The sequence below is a fragment of the Lingula anatina genome, chromosome 2, assembly GCF_051362555.1.
Source record: "Lingula anatina isolate TDL-2025a chromosome 2, LinAna3.0, whole genome shotgun sequence".
Taxonomy (NCBI): domain Eukaryota; kingdom Metazoa; phylum Brachiopoda; class Lingulata; order Lingulida; family Lingulidae; genus Lingula; species Lingula anatina.
In genome coordinates this window covers 42841779-42859746 of record NC_141768.1, presented here as the reverse complement: position 1 = coordinate 42859746, position 17968 = coordinate 42841779, and the positions used below count along the sequence as shown (strand labels likewise).

Below are 17968 nucleotides of genomic sequence, written 5' to 3'. Positions count from 1 at the left end.
GAGTATCTACGTCATAATTATCATCAGTAAAGAATCGAATGCTTCTAATGTACAAAACAATAATACTGTTCCTATGTCCTCCGTACCAATAGTGTAATTGTATTAAGATCCAGTGATAAAATCCAACAAATTATTTATAATGTTAAAGAACAATATGCATTTATTCATAATTCTTTACACAATTTGCACCTTTTACAAAGCCAACGAACATAGCGTATATGTTAAATAAATATTTTGAATTAATTTTGCTTTAACAGGATTTACATTGCTTGATGTGCTTGTTCAAAATATTGGCAGTTTTCTTACTTAACTTGGAACATTTCCCACGAAAGTTTTATTTCTGAACTATAAGAAAACTTAAATGTAAAATTAAGGCAACAGTCAAGCTTTTTTTTCACATATTAATATGATTATATAAAAGGTAACTTTAAGTTATTCCGTATGGAAGGTTAAATGATCAGAAATATACAGACAATTAAATTGCTTGTTAATAAAAGTAAATTAAACAATATCAATGATACATAAAGAATATATCAAAAATCAATTATCAAATATTTATAACACTGATTGTCAATATGGAGACATGCTAGTTGACTCTTTAAGGTCGTATAAAGGTCATACAAAGTAGCCAGCAGATTTAACAAATTCAGACAAGTCTTGGGAACAGGGGATATGGAGACAAGCTAGTTGACACTTTAAGGTCAAATAAAAGTCATAAAAAGTAGCCACCAGGTTTAATAAATTATTACAAGTTAAATCTTGGGAACAGGGGACATGGAGATATGTAAGTTATCACTTTAAGGTCATATTAAGGTCACATAGTCAGGCTTGTTTATTTTGGACAAGTTAAATCTTGGGAACAAGAGAACTGAGAGACAATATATTTTGAAAATAATCCTTGCAAAGAACAATACAAAACAGCCCATTCGTCTTTTGAACCAATGGCAGACTCAAGCATGTGCCACGCCTCTCCCCACACCCCTGAAGTCCTGCTTACCAAGAGAAGCTGGAGGGATAAGGTGTGGAACAAGACAAAGCCAAGCAATTTTCGCAGCTACTTGCCCTATACATATCTAAGTAAAATTGCTTTTGGTGGCCACAGTAAAAAAAATATTATCCTTGGCCCCCACCCCTTTAGCTCAAGCCTGGATCTGCAGATTACGAATTTCATTTAGATTAGCAAAATCTCTTGAAATGTTAGATAATAAGCTAAATATACAGTCATACATTAGTACCTCAGCAGTAGATTTTTGACACCTCTTAAGCAAGGCAAATCACATCAATCACATTTGACACAAGCACCAGCTTTTCAATACAACTGATCTTTCTATTTCTTAAAATAATTATTAGTTCTGACATTAAATGACGAGTAACTGTCTTATAAACAGAAAAACAGATTCATATATAAACAACACAATCCCTATATTAAATGACAAATATACTTAAATCTGATTACAGTGTTACACCTTCATTTCAGCAGATGTGCATCATAAATATCAGCAGATTTTTTTCAATACTGCAGTCAAAATGCAACAGCTGTATATCACGTGTCTTCTTACATAGGCAAGTTGAGTAATTTACTCCATATACCAGCTATATGACACGTCACAAAATACAAAGGTGGGAACAGAAGCAGCTTGTTCTCATACAAACCCTACATACAATCAAAATACCACATACATGTAGAAGCAAGCACCATTTGAACCAGGGAAATATTTACTTCATGTTTCAAATATTTACCTCACGTCAATACAAACTGGAACGGGACTTGCACATAAAAATGGGAACATTGTATAAGCATGATTAGACCTCTCATATGAGTACAAGCAGAAAATCATTTTATCTGGTTACATTGTCACTTTAAAATCAGTTGTATACATAATAAACATGTTTAATCAGAATTATTGAAAAAAATGGCAGCTTTCCTTTAAAACCCACACTGTACTCATTAATTTTTTTTCTTGTAAAAAACCACAATGTACTCAGTGTCACATTAATTTGTAATCAAATTATGCTTTTTTAGTCATCACTTCACAAATATCTGGATGACACCAATTCCCTTGCATGCGTTTCTTGTATTATGCAAAAAGAAAGAAAAATGCTGCAAACAAAAAAGAGCCCACTTTTAGATCACAGTAACCTAGCAAGCATCTACATTATCCGCACTAGCTTATCATTCTTTAATGAAAATTCTTGTCTGTAGGAGTTCTGTATTAAAATCATTCAGCATAGTTCAATTAAAATAATTTCACTTTATGCCATAGAAAGTGCCACCATTTCATATCAAGGGATATGAGGAGCTGGTGGAAGTGGTCGTGATTTTTGCACTGCTTTGACACTTTTCTTTTTCTTCTTTTCTTTTTTCTTAGGTCCTGCAGAACTGTCTTGATGGTTATTATAAACATCAAGACCATTGTTATTTTTGTTCCACTGATGGGATAGTGGAGGTACTGATTGTGGTTGATGTTCCGCTGGGTGCGCATCCGCAGAGGAGAATGTGTTTTGGTTCGGGGTTTCTTCCACACTTGCAGAAACACTCGGCACAACAGTTTTCAATGGCCTAGATGTAATGTTTCTTCCTTTAGGAGATTGAGGGGGAGTTTTCCCATTTGGGACATTCTTTTCATCAATATCATTAGCATTTTCATAAATATTCTGTCTCCCCTCTTCGTGTGTTGGTGCCTGTGAGCCGGAAAGGTCAGCTGGCGCGGTTTTCTCTACACCAGCAGAAACACTTGGCAGAGCAGTTTTCGGCACAGCAGTTTTCAAAGGCCTAGATGTACTCTTTCTTCCTTTAGGAGATGAAGGGGGAGTCTTCCCATTAGGGACATTCTTTTCATCAATAACATTAGCATTTTCATAAAAATTCTCTCTCCCCTCTACAGGTGTTAGCGCCTGTGAGCCGGACAAATCGGTTGTCATAGCATAGTCATTCCCATGTTTGGATTTCTTCTGAATGTACTTATGACCTCTGATTTGGAAATTGTGCAAAAAATTGTTGTTGTCATGGCATCCTGGCCCTACACGAAACCTACTTATTAAAAAAAAACATAAAAATTACTATTTCTGCAATGGTGTTTAAGTTCTTTTTGACTGACATTTGTTTTGTTATTATAAAGGACTCTTAAATAACAAATTTATAAAACTGCACTATCAGAGGGTAAATTAGTTAAAGTCTTACAGTTTTTTTCCCTTCTTCTTGAAATATATGACAACTATGATGGCAACCAGACAACATAGCCCAATACAGCCAAATACCACTCCAAGCAACCAGGAATTAGGCCCATTTCCTGAAGGAAATATAAAATGTAATATATACAGAATTACTGCATGGCATAGTTTCAGGAAATATTGAAAAACCGATGCCATAATCAATTATAGATAACAATCTGTTGTATCTTCCTCACTGACATAAACTTATTATGTATTATTTATTATTACTCTGAAGATGAGAATTTTCATAACAAAAGAATCAAATATCAACCAGTAGCAATCAATCCCTTATACAACACGTTTTTAAACAAAAATGTTATTGATAGTAATCTATATAGCTCTGCATGTGGCATAATCATGTATTTGTTAGTATGCTTACACAGCAAACACACTTAACATTGGTTATATGGCTAAGTTCAACATTTCCAAATTTTTCTTTTTGACTAGCAAGAAACTTCGCCAGGATAATGCTTCTAAATTCTAACACAGTTTTTAGTTAAAAAAAAAAAGCACAATCATGTAGTGAAATGCCATAAAAGTGAGAACACATATTTAAGCTGACTGTTAGAAATGAAAACGGTATTTTCTTACCAAAACCAACAGTGAATTTATCTATATGTATTGATATTGCAACTACACAAAATAAGAAACTAAATACAATTATACACCATACTTATCAAATTAAAAGTAAATAAACACAATTCAGTCACACCATTCAAAAAGAATAAATACAAAGATTATAAATAGAAAGACATTCCCCAATACAGCCTGCCCATAGAAAGATAATCAAGTGAGGGAGGGATTGAAAATGAAATGCTTATTTAATTAAATCAGAAACACATTTTAAAGTGGAAGCGCTGTCTCAGGATTGCAGCACACAGAGTCATGTAACACCATCGGTCCATTACACACCAGCCAGTCCACCATTTTGTACTAAGTCAGCATCTGACTGTCTACGTTCGATATTAGCTGCAGCCACAATTGCAAAATTTTATTGGGATGATAGAAGGCTTAAGCAACACACTTGTCTAAAGCACTGATAAATCTATATTAGATTCTTGTAGCACTATGAGCTAGCACAATTGAATTCAAAACTTTAAAGCATGAAGACGAATGCAATCTCATAGGTATCATATTATAATAGCATGGGGTATTATGTAATTTTTATGCCTTCGTTTAATTTCTGCATATTGGTCTGTGTCCAACTGCTGACTGTACCATATAAAATTATCTGTTGTTTTCATATGAATTGCAAATGTAGGTAAAAGACTTAGAGCGCATTCTCAACGAATTAAGCCAGGCTTTACAAAGCCGGTGACCTAAAAATGGCGGACGTACATGAAAGAAATACCGCCTAATCTTTTAATAGTCTCTCCGCCTCTCACACGCCTCCCCACACGTCGTCCCTGCGGGGTACAGTAATTAAATCTCGGCTCCGAACATTAATATTTCCGTGAATATCTCTGGTGATATTATCTCCGTAGATAGTCGATTCATTGCTGCTCTACGGGCCAAATTATTCCTTTTTCGTCTCTGTTTTCAAAGATAATAGAACAGAAGAGCTTTTTTCCTTCGATCGCCTTCAGCCGCCATGCTTTCTTCACCACGAGTTTAACTGATGAGCATGCGCACTTAATATTTCTCAGGTAGCTTCCGCATTCCGCATGGTGAACGGAGCCGAGATTTAATTACTGTACCCCGCAGGGACGACGTGTGGGGAGGCGGAGAGACTATTAAAAGATTAGGCGGTTTTTCTTTCATGTACGTCCGCCATTTTTAGGTCACCGGCTTTGTAAAGCCTGGCTTAATTCGTTGAGAATGCGCTCTTACAGTGACAAGATAGTACAAGAAATAAGTAACACACAAATAGCACTAATTTTGCAATGCCTAGGAAAAAATACCAGAAGATTTCATAGATACAGAGACCTGTGTTGTTACAGCACTCACAAGGCAGATCCACTCACTGCCAGTAATGATTAGATGTTTTTTAGTGCACAGTGTCAGCTAATATGCAGATATCTTGACTTCAGAGTTTCCCTGTCAGCTTTAGTCTTAACTACAAAGCTCAAGAAGCCTAAGCCACATTGTCACCTACATGTAAGTGTTGAGCTACTGACTTCTTGAGGTTGAAGTTTGATGGTCTAAGACACTCTGTAAATTATTTGTTGAGCTACAGATCCCAATAGGCAGGCCTGTAGCCATGCGGTACCCCCTTTCTGCCAGGTAAAATTTTACCTAGGTACTAGTACATGAAGGTTTCTTGGTAAAAGGTCCATTTTATCAGAACCCCCCCCCCCCCCCCCCCCCCCCCCCCCCTTTTGGAACTGCTGGCTATGGGTCTTATAGGTCTAAGCCAGAAACAGGTTACAGGCCTTCATAAGTCTCAGAGCTGAGCTACTGATTTCAAAATATTTGAGGCACTGTAAGATATGGGCTGAGTTACTGATCTCAAAAAGTGACAGCAATATTTGTTAGACAGTAACTGAGCTGATGGTCCCTAGAGATCTGAGACAGCAGCTCAATGTATGAACTGCTTTGTGATGCAATGGCAACCACATTTCTAACAAGTCAGCAAAGCTGTAAAATGGACAGACACATTGCTGTCAAAACTGATAGCTGCAGTAACAGTTTAAAACAAAAATTTTAATGATGAAAGAGCAAAAAAAAAAATGTTTTTTTCAATTCTTATGTAACATAATTGAATGCTTCATAACAAAAACAACTTATTTTTATCTTTGAACTTATGTTTGAACATATTTCTATCTTTGAACTAATGTTACTGTAAACATTTAGAATGAAATTCAGATCCATGACAATTCAAAGTCATACCTGGAAAATGCCAATTTGTGAAAAATGAAATATTCACAAAAATGTCATAAGTCCAAGAATAATAAATCTGTCAAGCTTTTTTTTTCAAACTAGGGCCATATTGTATTGTTGTGATTCATTTCTGTGAATCATGAAGGAGTATGTGTCTGTCCATAATAGGAAACCAGATAAATAAAAGCAACTACCTTTATAGACCAACAATTTGGCTCGTAGCCCAGGGATACCATTTCACACACAAAAAAAATCTTCAGTTAAAATTGTTTATAGCTAAAACTCATGGCATTGGTTGCATTTGAAAGAATCAGAAGACCCTATATCTTGTTGTTTTTATGTTAAAACAAAGATCAAATTGTAGTTGCTTTTTCTTTTGGGCTTAGATTGCTTAGTTTTGACTGAAAAAACAGAGGTGACTGCATGAGTTTGGTAGCCTTAGCTGAACTTAAATTGAAACTGAGCAAATGCAGTTTTCAATATTAAGGCAAGACAAGGATGTGTGAAAGCATTTTGTGAAACCATATCAGAATAACCCTGTAATTAAGTGATAATCAAGACTTCATCAAGTAAGGTGAACATGAAAGTCTATCAAAAATATCACTACTTAATTCAGGTGCAATGAACTCTTTTAAGACTAATTCAAAAACCCATTTCAATATGGTAATGTCTGCCAAAATTACTGTTACTGTCTCAACACCAGATCAAATAAGAAAGGCTCTGGTATTGGCTGTCAGAGCCATAAACCTGGCATGTAGCACATAGTGCATGGATTTTCACTTAAATCAAACCAGTGTGTGTGTTCTGGTATACACATCAATCACTTGCCTTGTCATGGAAATAGAGTGCAGAACTTTTTTATCCAATTGCATGTGATTAGAGACAAAGCTAGAGGTAAAATTATGGTGTGCATAAGTGGCACTGCAATTAATATTATGCTATATAAAATTACATAATATTATAAAGGGAATACCATCAATATGCCAAAGTTAGATGCTTTTAATGAATATGGGTTCAATTTCACATAATGTTCTGTTCTATTTTCCCGAAATTCTGGTAGGAACAAATTTGCTTTATGAATCAGAATTGCATTAGCCATAGGAAAAACTGACCTAGAGCTTCACTTTATTACTTGATAAGAGTATGTTAACTGCAGGCCACTTTGGTTTAACCATTTTTAATCACTCAAAGCAAACAGGGATAAGTTCTACTGCACAGCAGACAACATTAGGCTAAATATATCATATATATATATATATTCACCAAGCATTTCACTGCTACTTTGTACAGCAACAGTTGTTTCTTCCGTTATAAAGGAAACATGTGGGTCAGTTCCACTAGGTGTCACCACCAGTGTGGCAGTTTCTGTATGTGTATATGCTGTGTTTAAGCATGGTGTGGTTTCACAGTGTGTGGAGGAATCAGTCTGCCAGCTGGTTGTGTATTCCAATGTATCAGTCCTGGATGGCACATAGCTCAGTGAAGTTAGACTGGCTTCTATGACTCCTTAAAACACCAAAACCAAAGAAAAAAAAAAGTAGTAAATACAATACCAAATTAGCAAAGAGTCCACACATTGGCTAAAAGCAGTGTTTTCTGTTTGGCTGAAATAGTTATGGGATAAAAAAATTAATCAAAAAAAGAAAAAAATTTAAAAAAGAAAAAAAAAATGCCCCCCTTTTTCCCAATATTTATTAAACTGGCCACACTGTTTCAGCCTAAGACCAGAATCTGAAATCCAGTGCCAGTAGCATCACTACAGCTGCAAGTATCACTCTGCTCAAGCCAACCAACACATATATATATCAGTTATGTTAATATGAAGGACAGTACCAGGAGGGGTGGTCTTCACTACTATGACTGTTGTCACATTGGTGGTGGTACTGGTTACCGATTCCTGTGTAGATACACCTGGATATATTGATGATATTGATAACTAAATACAGAGGCATTAACTTATAAATAAAGCTGTATGGTCTTTATATGAAAAGCAGCATTTTGTAATATTTATGTGCTCAGTAGCACCTGGTGAATTGGCATCTATGTATGGCTTGTCAAGTGAAACATTACACTTGCCACAGAAACTGGAAGTTATTCATGTTACTATTGACAGAAAAACTACTCAATGGTCCCTTTCATCTTGCTTATCATTAACATCACCATTCAGTTTCTGTTTTGGGGTGCTGAACTCTTATGGAAATCCAAGAGACAATTTTCTATTTTTAAGTTATTATTCACTTAGTGAAAGCAATTTTGAGAATGCCATTGCAGTATATCAAATACAGGCCTCATATATATTTTCTTACACAAGAGTTAGATTTTGGGAGCACCAATGTACAAATCAATGACCCCAGCCATGAATTAACAATACCAACGTAAAATTACTTGCCACAACCTAGCATTTCACTACACAAACAATTTGGCGAGCTTCCCTTCATGTCTCTTGCTGTATACATAGGCCCCTTATGGTTTTTTTTTTTATTCAAAAGCAATGTGTTTTTACCATTTCTGGCTCATACGGAATGTACTGAACGGGTAGATAAAGGGATAAACAGTTTGTGTAACGTGGCAGCACAGGCTTCAAACAACTGCGCATGTGCGAAAAGTGCGTTGTTTGAAATGAACAAGTTGGTGAAATTGACAAAGCCTGCCGGGGTTTACCGTCTGGTTGATTTTATTTCATTTGCTCTCTGGTGTCTTTTTGAAAATTTATGTTAGAAATGTTCTATTGATTTTATGTTGTAAAAAGTAAATCCGTAGGAATTCCTTAGAATAACATTTATTTTACCTTCAATTTAAGGGGATTCCCATTGCATTTATAGTGTTATATGTGGCCCCAATGGGGAATTTTCACCCCTCCCCCACTCTTGATTAATAAAATTCTTCATCGGGCAGATTGAAATTTATACTGCAAAATACATTAAAAATCGTAGGAAGGTTAATTGCAGATAATGCTGTAAGGATATTCTTATCGGGGGGCGAACTCGGCCAATATAAAATTTTTAACTCCGTCTTACGATTTTGGAGCGCCTGTTCTAATTTTTGAAAGTGAGGCAATGGAACCAAACAATACGATACAATTTGTAATCTCAAAAAAATGGATATTTCCTGATAGAGTCTATAGCCGGGCGTACATCAAAAGGCGACTCGTTTATTATTGTGATATGTGATAATAATTAATATAAAAGATACGATATAATAAGTTCTTATAGACGGCCTATTTATTAGCTTTATTGATTTTTTTAAGTATTTGGAGATTAAAAACACAAAAGTTGGCTGGTTTCATATCGAGGCACCCCGTTTCGTTCGTGTGCTTAACGTGGCAGGTAATTTTACGTTGCAGTACTTATTTCAGGGTTGGAGTCATAAATTTAGGCATTTGTGCTCACAAACATGAGGCTCAAGTTAAAAAATACCTAATCCATTTATAAGGCCTAAAATATGCTAGCCTGAGTCAAGGCACTGCTATGATCAAGAGTTTTTGAACACTATAATGTTTAATCATTGTTTTTCTTTGCTTCTTGTTGGTTTTATAGAAAACTGGGTCAAAGGTAGATGAAGCTAATGTTTTGTTGTTTACACATAAATCAAACCAATGAAAAATAAAATTTACTTGACTTAAATATATATATCAAAAGTGAATTCAATCCAGTGAAATAGGTCTTCCTTGGGAAATAAAAAGAGAAGAAAGTATATATCCAAACATTCCAGGCTCATTCCCAATGAAACTATCCTTCTACATAAATCGATCTCTCTGCAGGGACTCTCGCTGAATGCAGTCAGATTTACTGATAAACATGGCTCCATTTGGCTCTGAGTAGAATACAGAAAAGCTGGTGATTACATAAGTACATTGGAAACAAGAGGGAGTGTGTTAATCTGTTTAACTGACTGCATTCAGGGAGAGTCCATGTTGTTGGATTGATCAACATAGAACAGTAGTTTCATTGGGAATGGTCCCTAAGTGTGCTTATCAGAGTAATGAGCATTGTGGACCACATTGTGTCCAAAAATACTTAAATACAGAGAACAATGTACAATCTTTTGCTATATCTATATGTATTGTTTGGTCTCAGTCATTATCACTTATTGACCCAATTTTATTAATGATTTAGACAGGATGGCAGAAGCGATGACCATGGGTTATATCATTACACTGTACCTGTGTACTGAATGGATAATTCAATGTTCATTAAACGTGTTCCATAACATATTGCGAACCAGCAGTTACAAGAGCAAATTTCCTTTTGAAAATATTTTTCACTGAAGCTGGTTTTCAAAATAATCATGTTTGTATCACTTCATTTAAAAGAAATGCCTCAAATGACATTTTTCAATAACCTTTCAACTATGGGCTATGGTGAAGCAGTTCATCTAAATTCAAATAAAAAAAAACATCACATGTGAAAAAAAACAACCCTGTTCAATCTTTTTTTAAAATGATATTGGACTTCCTTATATTCCAAATTACATGCACAAATGTCAGTATCAACTAAAACATGAACATATATGTCATGCTGTTATTATCAGGCTATGCACCAAAGTCAGTGGGGTAAATATATGTTTCTGAAAAAATAATACGTTAACAAATAAATATAATAAAATATTGTTATAACAAGATGCAAAATAATAATATAATCAGTGTAATGTCTACAGTAAACTGATATGCAGGCTTCTTATACATCTTCTGCTTGTATATCACATTGGGAATACATGCCATGCCAAAGCTTTCTTCATTTAAAGTTCATACCTCTTAGTGATATATTTGGCAAAACTCGGAAGTCAATCAAAAGACCTAGAAAAAAGGTGGCTTGAAAGCAAGAAATTTATGGCATGTCTTTCAACTGAACAGATGCACAAATTGACTCTATCCATCTATTTGACTCCAAAATATTTTTTCATCAAACTCTCCCCCCCCCCCCAACAAAAAATATAATAATAATTAATGAGCAATCTTTTCTCTGAAAAGCTTAATTTTTTGTGAAATAATTTTTTTAAATATCTGAAGATTTTAAAGGAATTTTTTTCAGGGAAAGCAAATCAGCCCATAAAGCATTTTCATTCCTAAGAAATATTTTCAGTCAGCAGAATTGTTAAACAGAAATAGCATATATCATAAAATTTCAGCAAATTAATTTAGTGCATAATTTAACACAATTTTCATTTAAAATATCCAAACATATTAACAGTACTCAAAATATCTTTTTCACTTTCTCTTAATTTGACTTACCATCTGTTGATGTCTTCGGTGTAGGCAAGACTGAAAAAGCAAGTATATATATTAGTACCTGAATAATATTGCACACAGAAATGGCATAAAGGGTCCAGCAAAGGTACTGGCAAACATTCAATTTTTTGGTCAAAATGGAAAAAGAATTGACACCACATCCTTTATTTTGACACACAATGCAGACTATAGAATTGATAAGTTTGTTCTTCTTTTTGGCATAAAAGCAATGTTGAAAGGAACATTTAGGACAGCGCACCTCTCTCTTTGATTTAATTTTGTTTTTTTAAGGCAATAAAATGACCTGGATCTAAGGCAATAACTGCCCCAAGATAGCACCCAGGAGTCTACAACACCATAAATATCATGAAGTACCCAATATTTCATCCATGACCTCCTCAAATTTCATGTGTTAATCTCCAAATCCAACATGAGAATGAGATAACATGGTTTTTACAAGATGTAATTTAGATAAAAACTAGGATCCATCATAACATGTTATGTTGGATCGGATCTCAGGATAAAAAGCAACTGCCAAGATACAGTTTATATGAATGGCCAGGTCTAGTGCACATGTGTTCTTGCTAAGCATGATTCAGTCAGACTTGCTACAGCTGTTGTTTTAACCTTTCAGTACACAAAGCACACTGAAAGGCTTTGCTCCATTTGTTTTCTAAGATGGTGCCAAGTCAGCACAATGGAAATAATAACTTAAAACCAAGCTATAAAGTGATACTGCTAAAGCCTTTTTATATACTTTTTTCTATGAAACACTTATATTGGTTGAACTTCTGTTTACAAGTTTGTTATTTTGATGCAACCTCATTTTCACCCTAGGAGATATATATTGTTATCTTTTACAGACTAGTGTCTAAAAATTCTGTCTCTCCAAAGGTAAAATTTCTATAGCTGCAATCAGTGGGCTGTAAAAATCAATCCATATTTCTTCCCGTGGGAGAGAGGCAGATTCTGTTATTATTCATATAGGCACACCACTGAAACACTTTAAAAGATGCAGCTCTGTCCAGGTGTTTGCCCCCCCCCACCCCCCCCCCCCAAAAAAAAATTGTGTTAAAATTGGTGGTGGTGACAAATTAAGGCTTGGTAAAAAAACAGGAACAATTCAAGGTTTAATATTTGAATTTTTTAAACCCAGTTTTAAATTCATTTAAGGACACAGTTACAACTGTGTTTTACATTTTTTAATCAAGTGCTAAGTAAAAGTATGACGTTATTGCACATTTCATTGATTTTAGCATCTGAAGTCAGCTAGAGCTTCCTATATTTCTAAATTCAGGTATATTCAGTTTTAAATGTTTACATACTTTTAAAAGCTAAAATTGTAGAACAGCTTTTCCGATGTGTCTTTGGTGGAAATCTCCCAATAATGCAGTCATTCTCAGATTTTTACTCACAACATTGATTTTGAACAGTACAGGCTTTTCCCAACGAACTGTTTAGATTTGATGGATGCGGTCATTTAGATGGGTGCAGGCATCACCTGACGGCATGTATTTTCAACAAGCTGGTGTGTCTAGGGCTATGTCCTTTATCAGCTGTATTATCATCAGTTGTATCACATACTCTACTAAGCAGGTGGTAAATACAATTATGTAAAAATTGTAGACATTAAATGTGCAGAGTTTATACTTCCTGGTCTGTATGCAACCTTCTACGGAACAACATAAGGAAGTGTTTAAAATATACCTGATCATTTTGTTTGGCCTTAAATACACACAATAATCACCAGTACAATTCTGGTGCTAAGTAAAAGTATGACATTATTGCACATTTCATTGATTTTAGCATCTGAAGTCAGCTAGAGCTTCCTATATTTCTAAATTCAGGTACATTCAGTTTTAAATGTTTACATACTTTTAAAAGCTAAAATTGTAGAACAGCTTTTCGGGTGTGTCACAAGTGAAAATCTCTCAATAATGCAATCATTCTCAGATTTTTACTCACAACATTGATTTTGAACAGTAGAGGCTTTTCCCAACGAACTGTCATTTAGATGGATGTGGTCATTTAGATGGGTGCAGGCATCACCTGACAGCATGTATTTTCAACAAGCTGGTGTGTCTACGGCTATGTCCTTTATCATCTGTATTATCATCAGTTGTATCACACACTCTACTAAGCAGGTGGTAAATACAATTATGTAAAAATTGTAGAGTTTATACTTCCTGGTCTGTATGCAACCTTCTATTGAACTAAATAAGGAAGTGTTAAAAACATGCCTGATCATTTTGTTTGGTCAGGTTTGGTCAATTTTTACATACACACAAAAATCACCAGTATAATAGCAAGCATGTGCTGGCATGCAAACTTCCTTTAGTATCTAACATTCTTTTGAACACAAGTTGAAAACTATTTTATTCTCAATCCTTAAATTTTTGAACGCGATCCAGTTTCAAACATTTCCAAAGCAAATCCATAATTAATGTTTTGGTGAAACAAGATAGATAATAAATATTTTATTCTACTTCTCTTTCATCCTACAAAATGACATGCATGCATAAAACTTTCGCATTTGTCCTGTGACTGAGACATCATAAAACAATGAAACCTATCCATCCACAAACAGTTCACTGCACAGGGTGTCCTTTTGACCAGCAATTTCATTTTCAAATATGCAACCTTTGTGACAGCTTCTCCATCATAGCTGTCAAAAAAAAAAAAAAAAAAAAAAACTCTTTAGTAAACTAAACTAGGTCAAAAGATATTTTCAGGAGAGTAGAGTATTTGAATTGACTTTTTCTTTCCTAATCAGTTTTTTCTAATAAGTGGCAGATAAAACTTCAATTAACATTCAGTGATCTAAAAAGGAAAAATTGGGAGTCAAAAATGAAAATCTGAAAGGTAATAGTAGTAGCACCTATTAGAATATTGATTTGTGACTGATCATACACAATTTATGATAAAGCACTCAAATTTGTAAAGTTTCAACAAATGGGCAAAACATTTGTGTCAAAATCAACTGATATTACTTATGACATTATTGTTTTTAATATATAACAGAAAAATGATCAAAAACCTACTTCTAATTAAGTCAATGGACCAAAAAACTTCATTTATACAATTATTTAGATAAAACTACAACTCAAAAAACACCTCTCCATCCGCCAACTAAACTAGTCTGCATGTTTGGTACATATAAAACAATTCTTTCCCCATTGCTATTAGGCAATAATGCCTTTATTGACTATCTACAGGTGATTTAGTAAACAAATCTACTATGTATGTGGGGGGAATGTATTTGTATAAACAAGGAAGGAAATTTGAGTTCAAACTGCAAACAATTTCTCCTCTTACTGTTCGCACAAAAATTTGATTTAGCAAATTCCAACTTTTAACAATTGAACTGAAAATGGCACCATGAGCTTGCTGCTTTCAGGTTTATCATTATAAGAACATTTGATGACTTGTACATATGCAGATCTTTGTGAGTATAAGCCAAGTGAATATTGACACAACTGTTCTCTCATTTAGGACAGGTTCATAGTCACGTGCTAAACATTACAGTTAATTACTGCCGCAAAACAACATACATAAAAGAAATAAATATCCCAGATCTTGATATGCATTGTCTAATTTATTTTTTCATATGTCACAGAATCAGATTATTAAAATCTGCTACTACTTCTGTGAATTTTTCAAACTTTATAAAGACTTTAAGGTTAATCAAATACAAAATTTATGATAAAGCACTCAAATAAGTAAAGTTTTCAACAAAACTAATGTTTTTAGTTACTTTCTACCACTTTATGTATTTTCCTTTTTATACAAATTCTTTTAGTCATTATTTTCTTAATATGCATCTTAAAGTTATATGATTTTATAAAAAATGTTTTCTTGGTTACCACTCTCCCCTCATCAGATTATATATATATATATATATATATATATATATATATATATATATATATATATATATATATATTCAGAGTTATTTTATAAAATGACTGCTATATTAATTTTATGATTAAAAGAGGAACAGTTACATAATTACCTCTTAAAGATATATAGAAATAGAAAGTAAATATATCGCAATTTTTATAAATTATTGAACCAGTTTCTTACAAAACATAAGTAAAATGCACATGCCAAAAAAAAAAAAAAAAAATGAATCTCATCTCTTTAAAACTAAACTTTCTTTAAATTCCTGATTGATATTTGACCTACTTTTTTCTTCTAGTCTACAAGGCAAAGAGATTAAGCAGAAAATATCTGTGCAAATATTATTTTAAAAAAATACCAAACTGATATTTCTTAAGCTATAGTATAATACTATATACTATATTGACATTTGGGATTTAGCAGCAATATACCCAGTATTTTCGACATACTAGTAAGTACTCGCTTTATTGCATTGATCTTGAAGATGCATACATTATGTTCAAATATCTTTTCCCTGAAAACAATCTATCCTTAAAACTTGAAAAATAGGATAAACTGGAAACACTTCATTTTTTTCTTCTAAAAATTTTTGAAAGAAATCCTCATGTTTCACATATCAGAAAGTTTTCACTTACCAGAGCAGTTCACTGAACATTCTTGTGGGACATTGTAGAAATTTGGAGGGGATTCAATGAACAGTGACTGGTAATCCCGCAAAATTTCGACTAATTTAGTATAAGCTGGCTCACTGCAATTTACTGGTATATTACAAATACATGGACTTGAATCACCTGTGCTGTACATCACCTGAAGAGAAAATGTGCCCTCTTAATAATTAAGAAATGAGAAAAATTAATGCTTGAAAAGTATATATATACTTGACTATTTTTCAGGTACCAGGTTCCATCAGTCAAACTCTTTCAAATAAAAATATAGCTGGGGACTATGACATCCTGACTTCAGTGTTGACTCGTTGACTCAAAGTCCTACATGTATATTCCAAGAACTCTAACAATGACAAAGGAAACATATTCTAATGCCAAGCGCAAAGGAAACTAGAATGACATCATGGATACAAATATGTATGTATTCTTTACTTTAACTGATAAGGGAGTGTCATACCTATATGTTTGAGGTGATCTGTACAATATAGAAATATATACCCAATTCACACTAGCACTTTTAACCGCGGTCAAGGCCTGACCTCGGTCCTATCGCGGTTAACTTTTCTAATGTGAACGGACGACATAGCCCTGAGCGCGGTCGAAATAAACCCGGATTGGGAGGTGGGTATAATCGGAGTAAACTCCTGACAGCGGTCAAGACTGGATGTCTACATATGAAGCGCACGCACATAAGTGTATCATCATTTGAGCTCATGTCATGTTTCACAGATTCTAGTAAGAGCACATGGTCGACAGGAATCCAGGGCTTGAAATTAAGGGTGGCCCACTGGCCCTGGGCCACTGAAAACCAAGCTAGGGCCATTGAATCGCTGGGGTCACTGGCCCAAAGAGCAAGTAAAATGTCATGTGTCAAATCATCCTTCCAACATTTACCAATATCTCGGGCCAGTATCCAAAAAAGTTAGTGTCAAGCCCTGAGGAAGTACGCTTGCTGAGATTCTACTGCTTCCAGTGTCAGTGTGAACGCGGTTTGGACACGGTTAGGTTGACCGCGGTTTAATCAGAGTAAACTCGACCGCGGTTAACGTTCTAATGTGAATAGCCTTATAGTCAAATAGCCTGAATTTCGTGAAAATCCAGGTGCATTATTTTAGCTCGTTAGACGCCCTATCATATAATACATACCTGGCACAGCCAGATGAAGTACACCGCCTTATGTATCAGGAAAGTCATAATCCTCTACCACGCTCATTATTCTGATTCAGACATCGATTCAGTTTCTTCGTCGATATTGAAAGTGAACCAGTCGGACTAGTCGAGAGAATATTTTGCGTTAATCGAAGTATTTCAACTGGTTGTTCCTTCAACAAAAACCGCTGCTTTCTTTATCCTGTCTATAGGTTGTTCTGGTGTCGAAATTATTCAATCCATAATCACATAACCCAGCACAAAGGTGGATAACTAAAGTTAAACAACGACAACCATAGCTACAACGGATCCGTGTCGCGTCAATCAGAATCTCAATAGTCGTAGTGCTAGCTAACCCTGAGTATTGTAATTTAGTTTCGAAGGAAACCTGCTTCTCATATTTTTGATAAATTCAAATACATCGATGATTTTATTCTTAAGTTTTATCATATTTAATACATGTATTCAGTAAAAAGTGGTAACAAAGTTTGTGTGAAATATAAGATAATTTTTAGAAAATGATTCCAAGCACATAATATTGTGTCAGTTGTGAACCGCAACTAATGCAAGCAATATAAAGGCAAACGCCCGTCCCGTTTCACTTTGATAGTTTCTCGGTAATTTTATGTCTGCGTAACATTTTGTGTCACGAATCACCAAATATATTCAAACGGATAATTGTTGTAATTTCTTTTATTGATATTTTGCTTATGGGCCCGAATAAGCTACCCCAGACAAGTGAACATTCTACTCAAATTTCGCATATTTATGTGCACCTTCTTATCCTTTTAAAACCAGTCCAATGATCAGCAAATATTTGGAATAGACAAGCAGAATTTATCAGTTCCAGAAAAAAACTGAAGATTACTGGAAACAATTACTGTTATTTCACCACTTTGATGAACCCACCAGAAGTACCAGGTAACACTTGCACATTCCAAGATGCTGAAGATCCAACAGGAGTTGTGCATATTTTAGACTAACATTGTGATAC

The 17968-nt window shown here is 34.5% G+C and overlaps 1 protein-coding gene across 9 annotated transcripts; it reads right to left on the bottom strand.

Moving 5' to 3' along the window:
- Nucleotides 1-130: 130 nt before the first annotated feature.
- LOC106180606 (uncharacterized) lies at nt 131-17335 on the bottom strand. Of its 9 annotated transcripts, none has more exons than XM_013564623.3 (7): nt 16972-17335; nt 15796-15967; nt 11264-11293; nt 10784-10828; nt 7297-7539; nt 3182-3290; nt 131-3034 (listed from the first exon to the last, which is right to left on the bottom strand). In XM_013564623.3, the coding sequence occupies exons 1-7, from the start codon at nt 17017-17019 to the stop codon at nt 2284-2286; spliced, it is 1398 nt and encodes a 465-aa protein (XP_013420077.3). In that variant the 5' UTR covers nt 17020-17335; the 3' UTR covers nt 131-2283. The 9 variants fall into 9 exon arrangements, with proteins under 9 accessions (XP_013420077.3, XP_013420079.3, XP_086860659.1 ...); XM_013564625.3 differs by having other exon boundaries at nt 131-3031; XM_087004533.1 differs by lacking the exons at nt 7297-7539; nt 10784-10828 and adding an exon at nt 7867-7944.
- Nucleotides 17336-17968: the final 633 nt, after the last annotated feature.

What these genes read in the sequence shown, in the direction of transcription:
- LOC106180606 (XM_013564623.3), bottom strand. Translation starts at nt 17,019, where the DNA reads ATGACTTTCCTGATACATAAGGCGGTGTACTTCATCTGGCTGTGCCAG. An exon ending in GCCAAATATATCACTAAGAG is followed by an intron (nt 7,540 to 10,783) that starts GTATGAACTTTA and finishes TGGTGTTTTAAG; the next exon opens with GAGTCATAGAAGCCAGTCTA. An exon ending in AAGTAGCAGTGAAATGCTTG is followed by an intron (nt 3,291 to 7,296) that starts GTGAATATATAT and finishes TATTTCCTTCAG; the next exon opens with GAAATGGGCCTAATTCCTGG.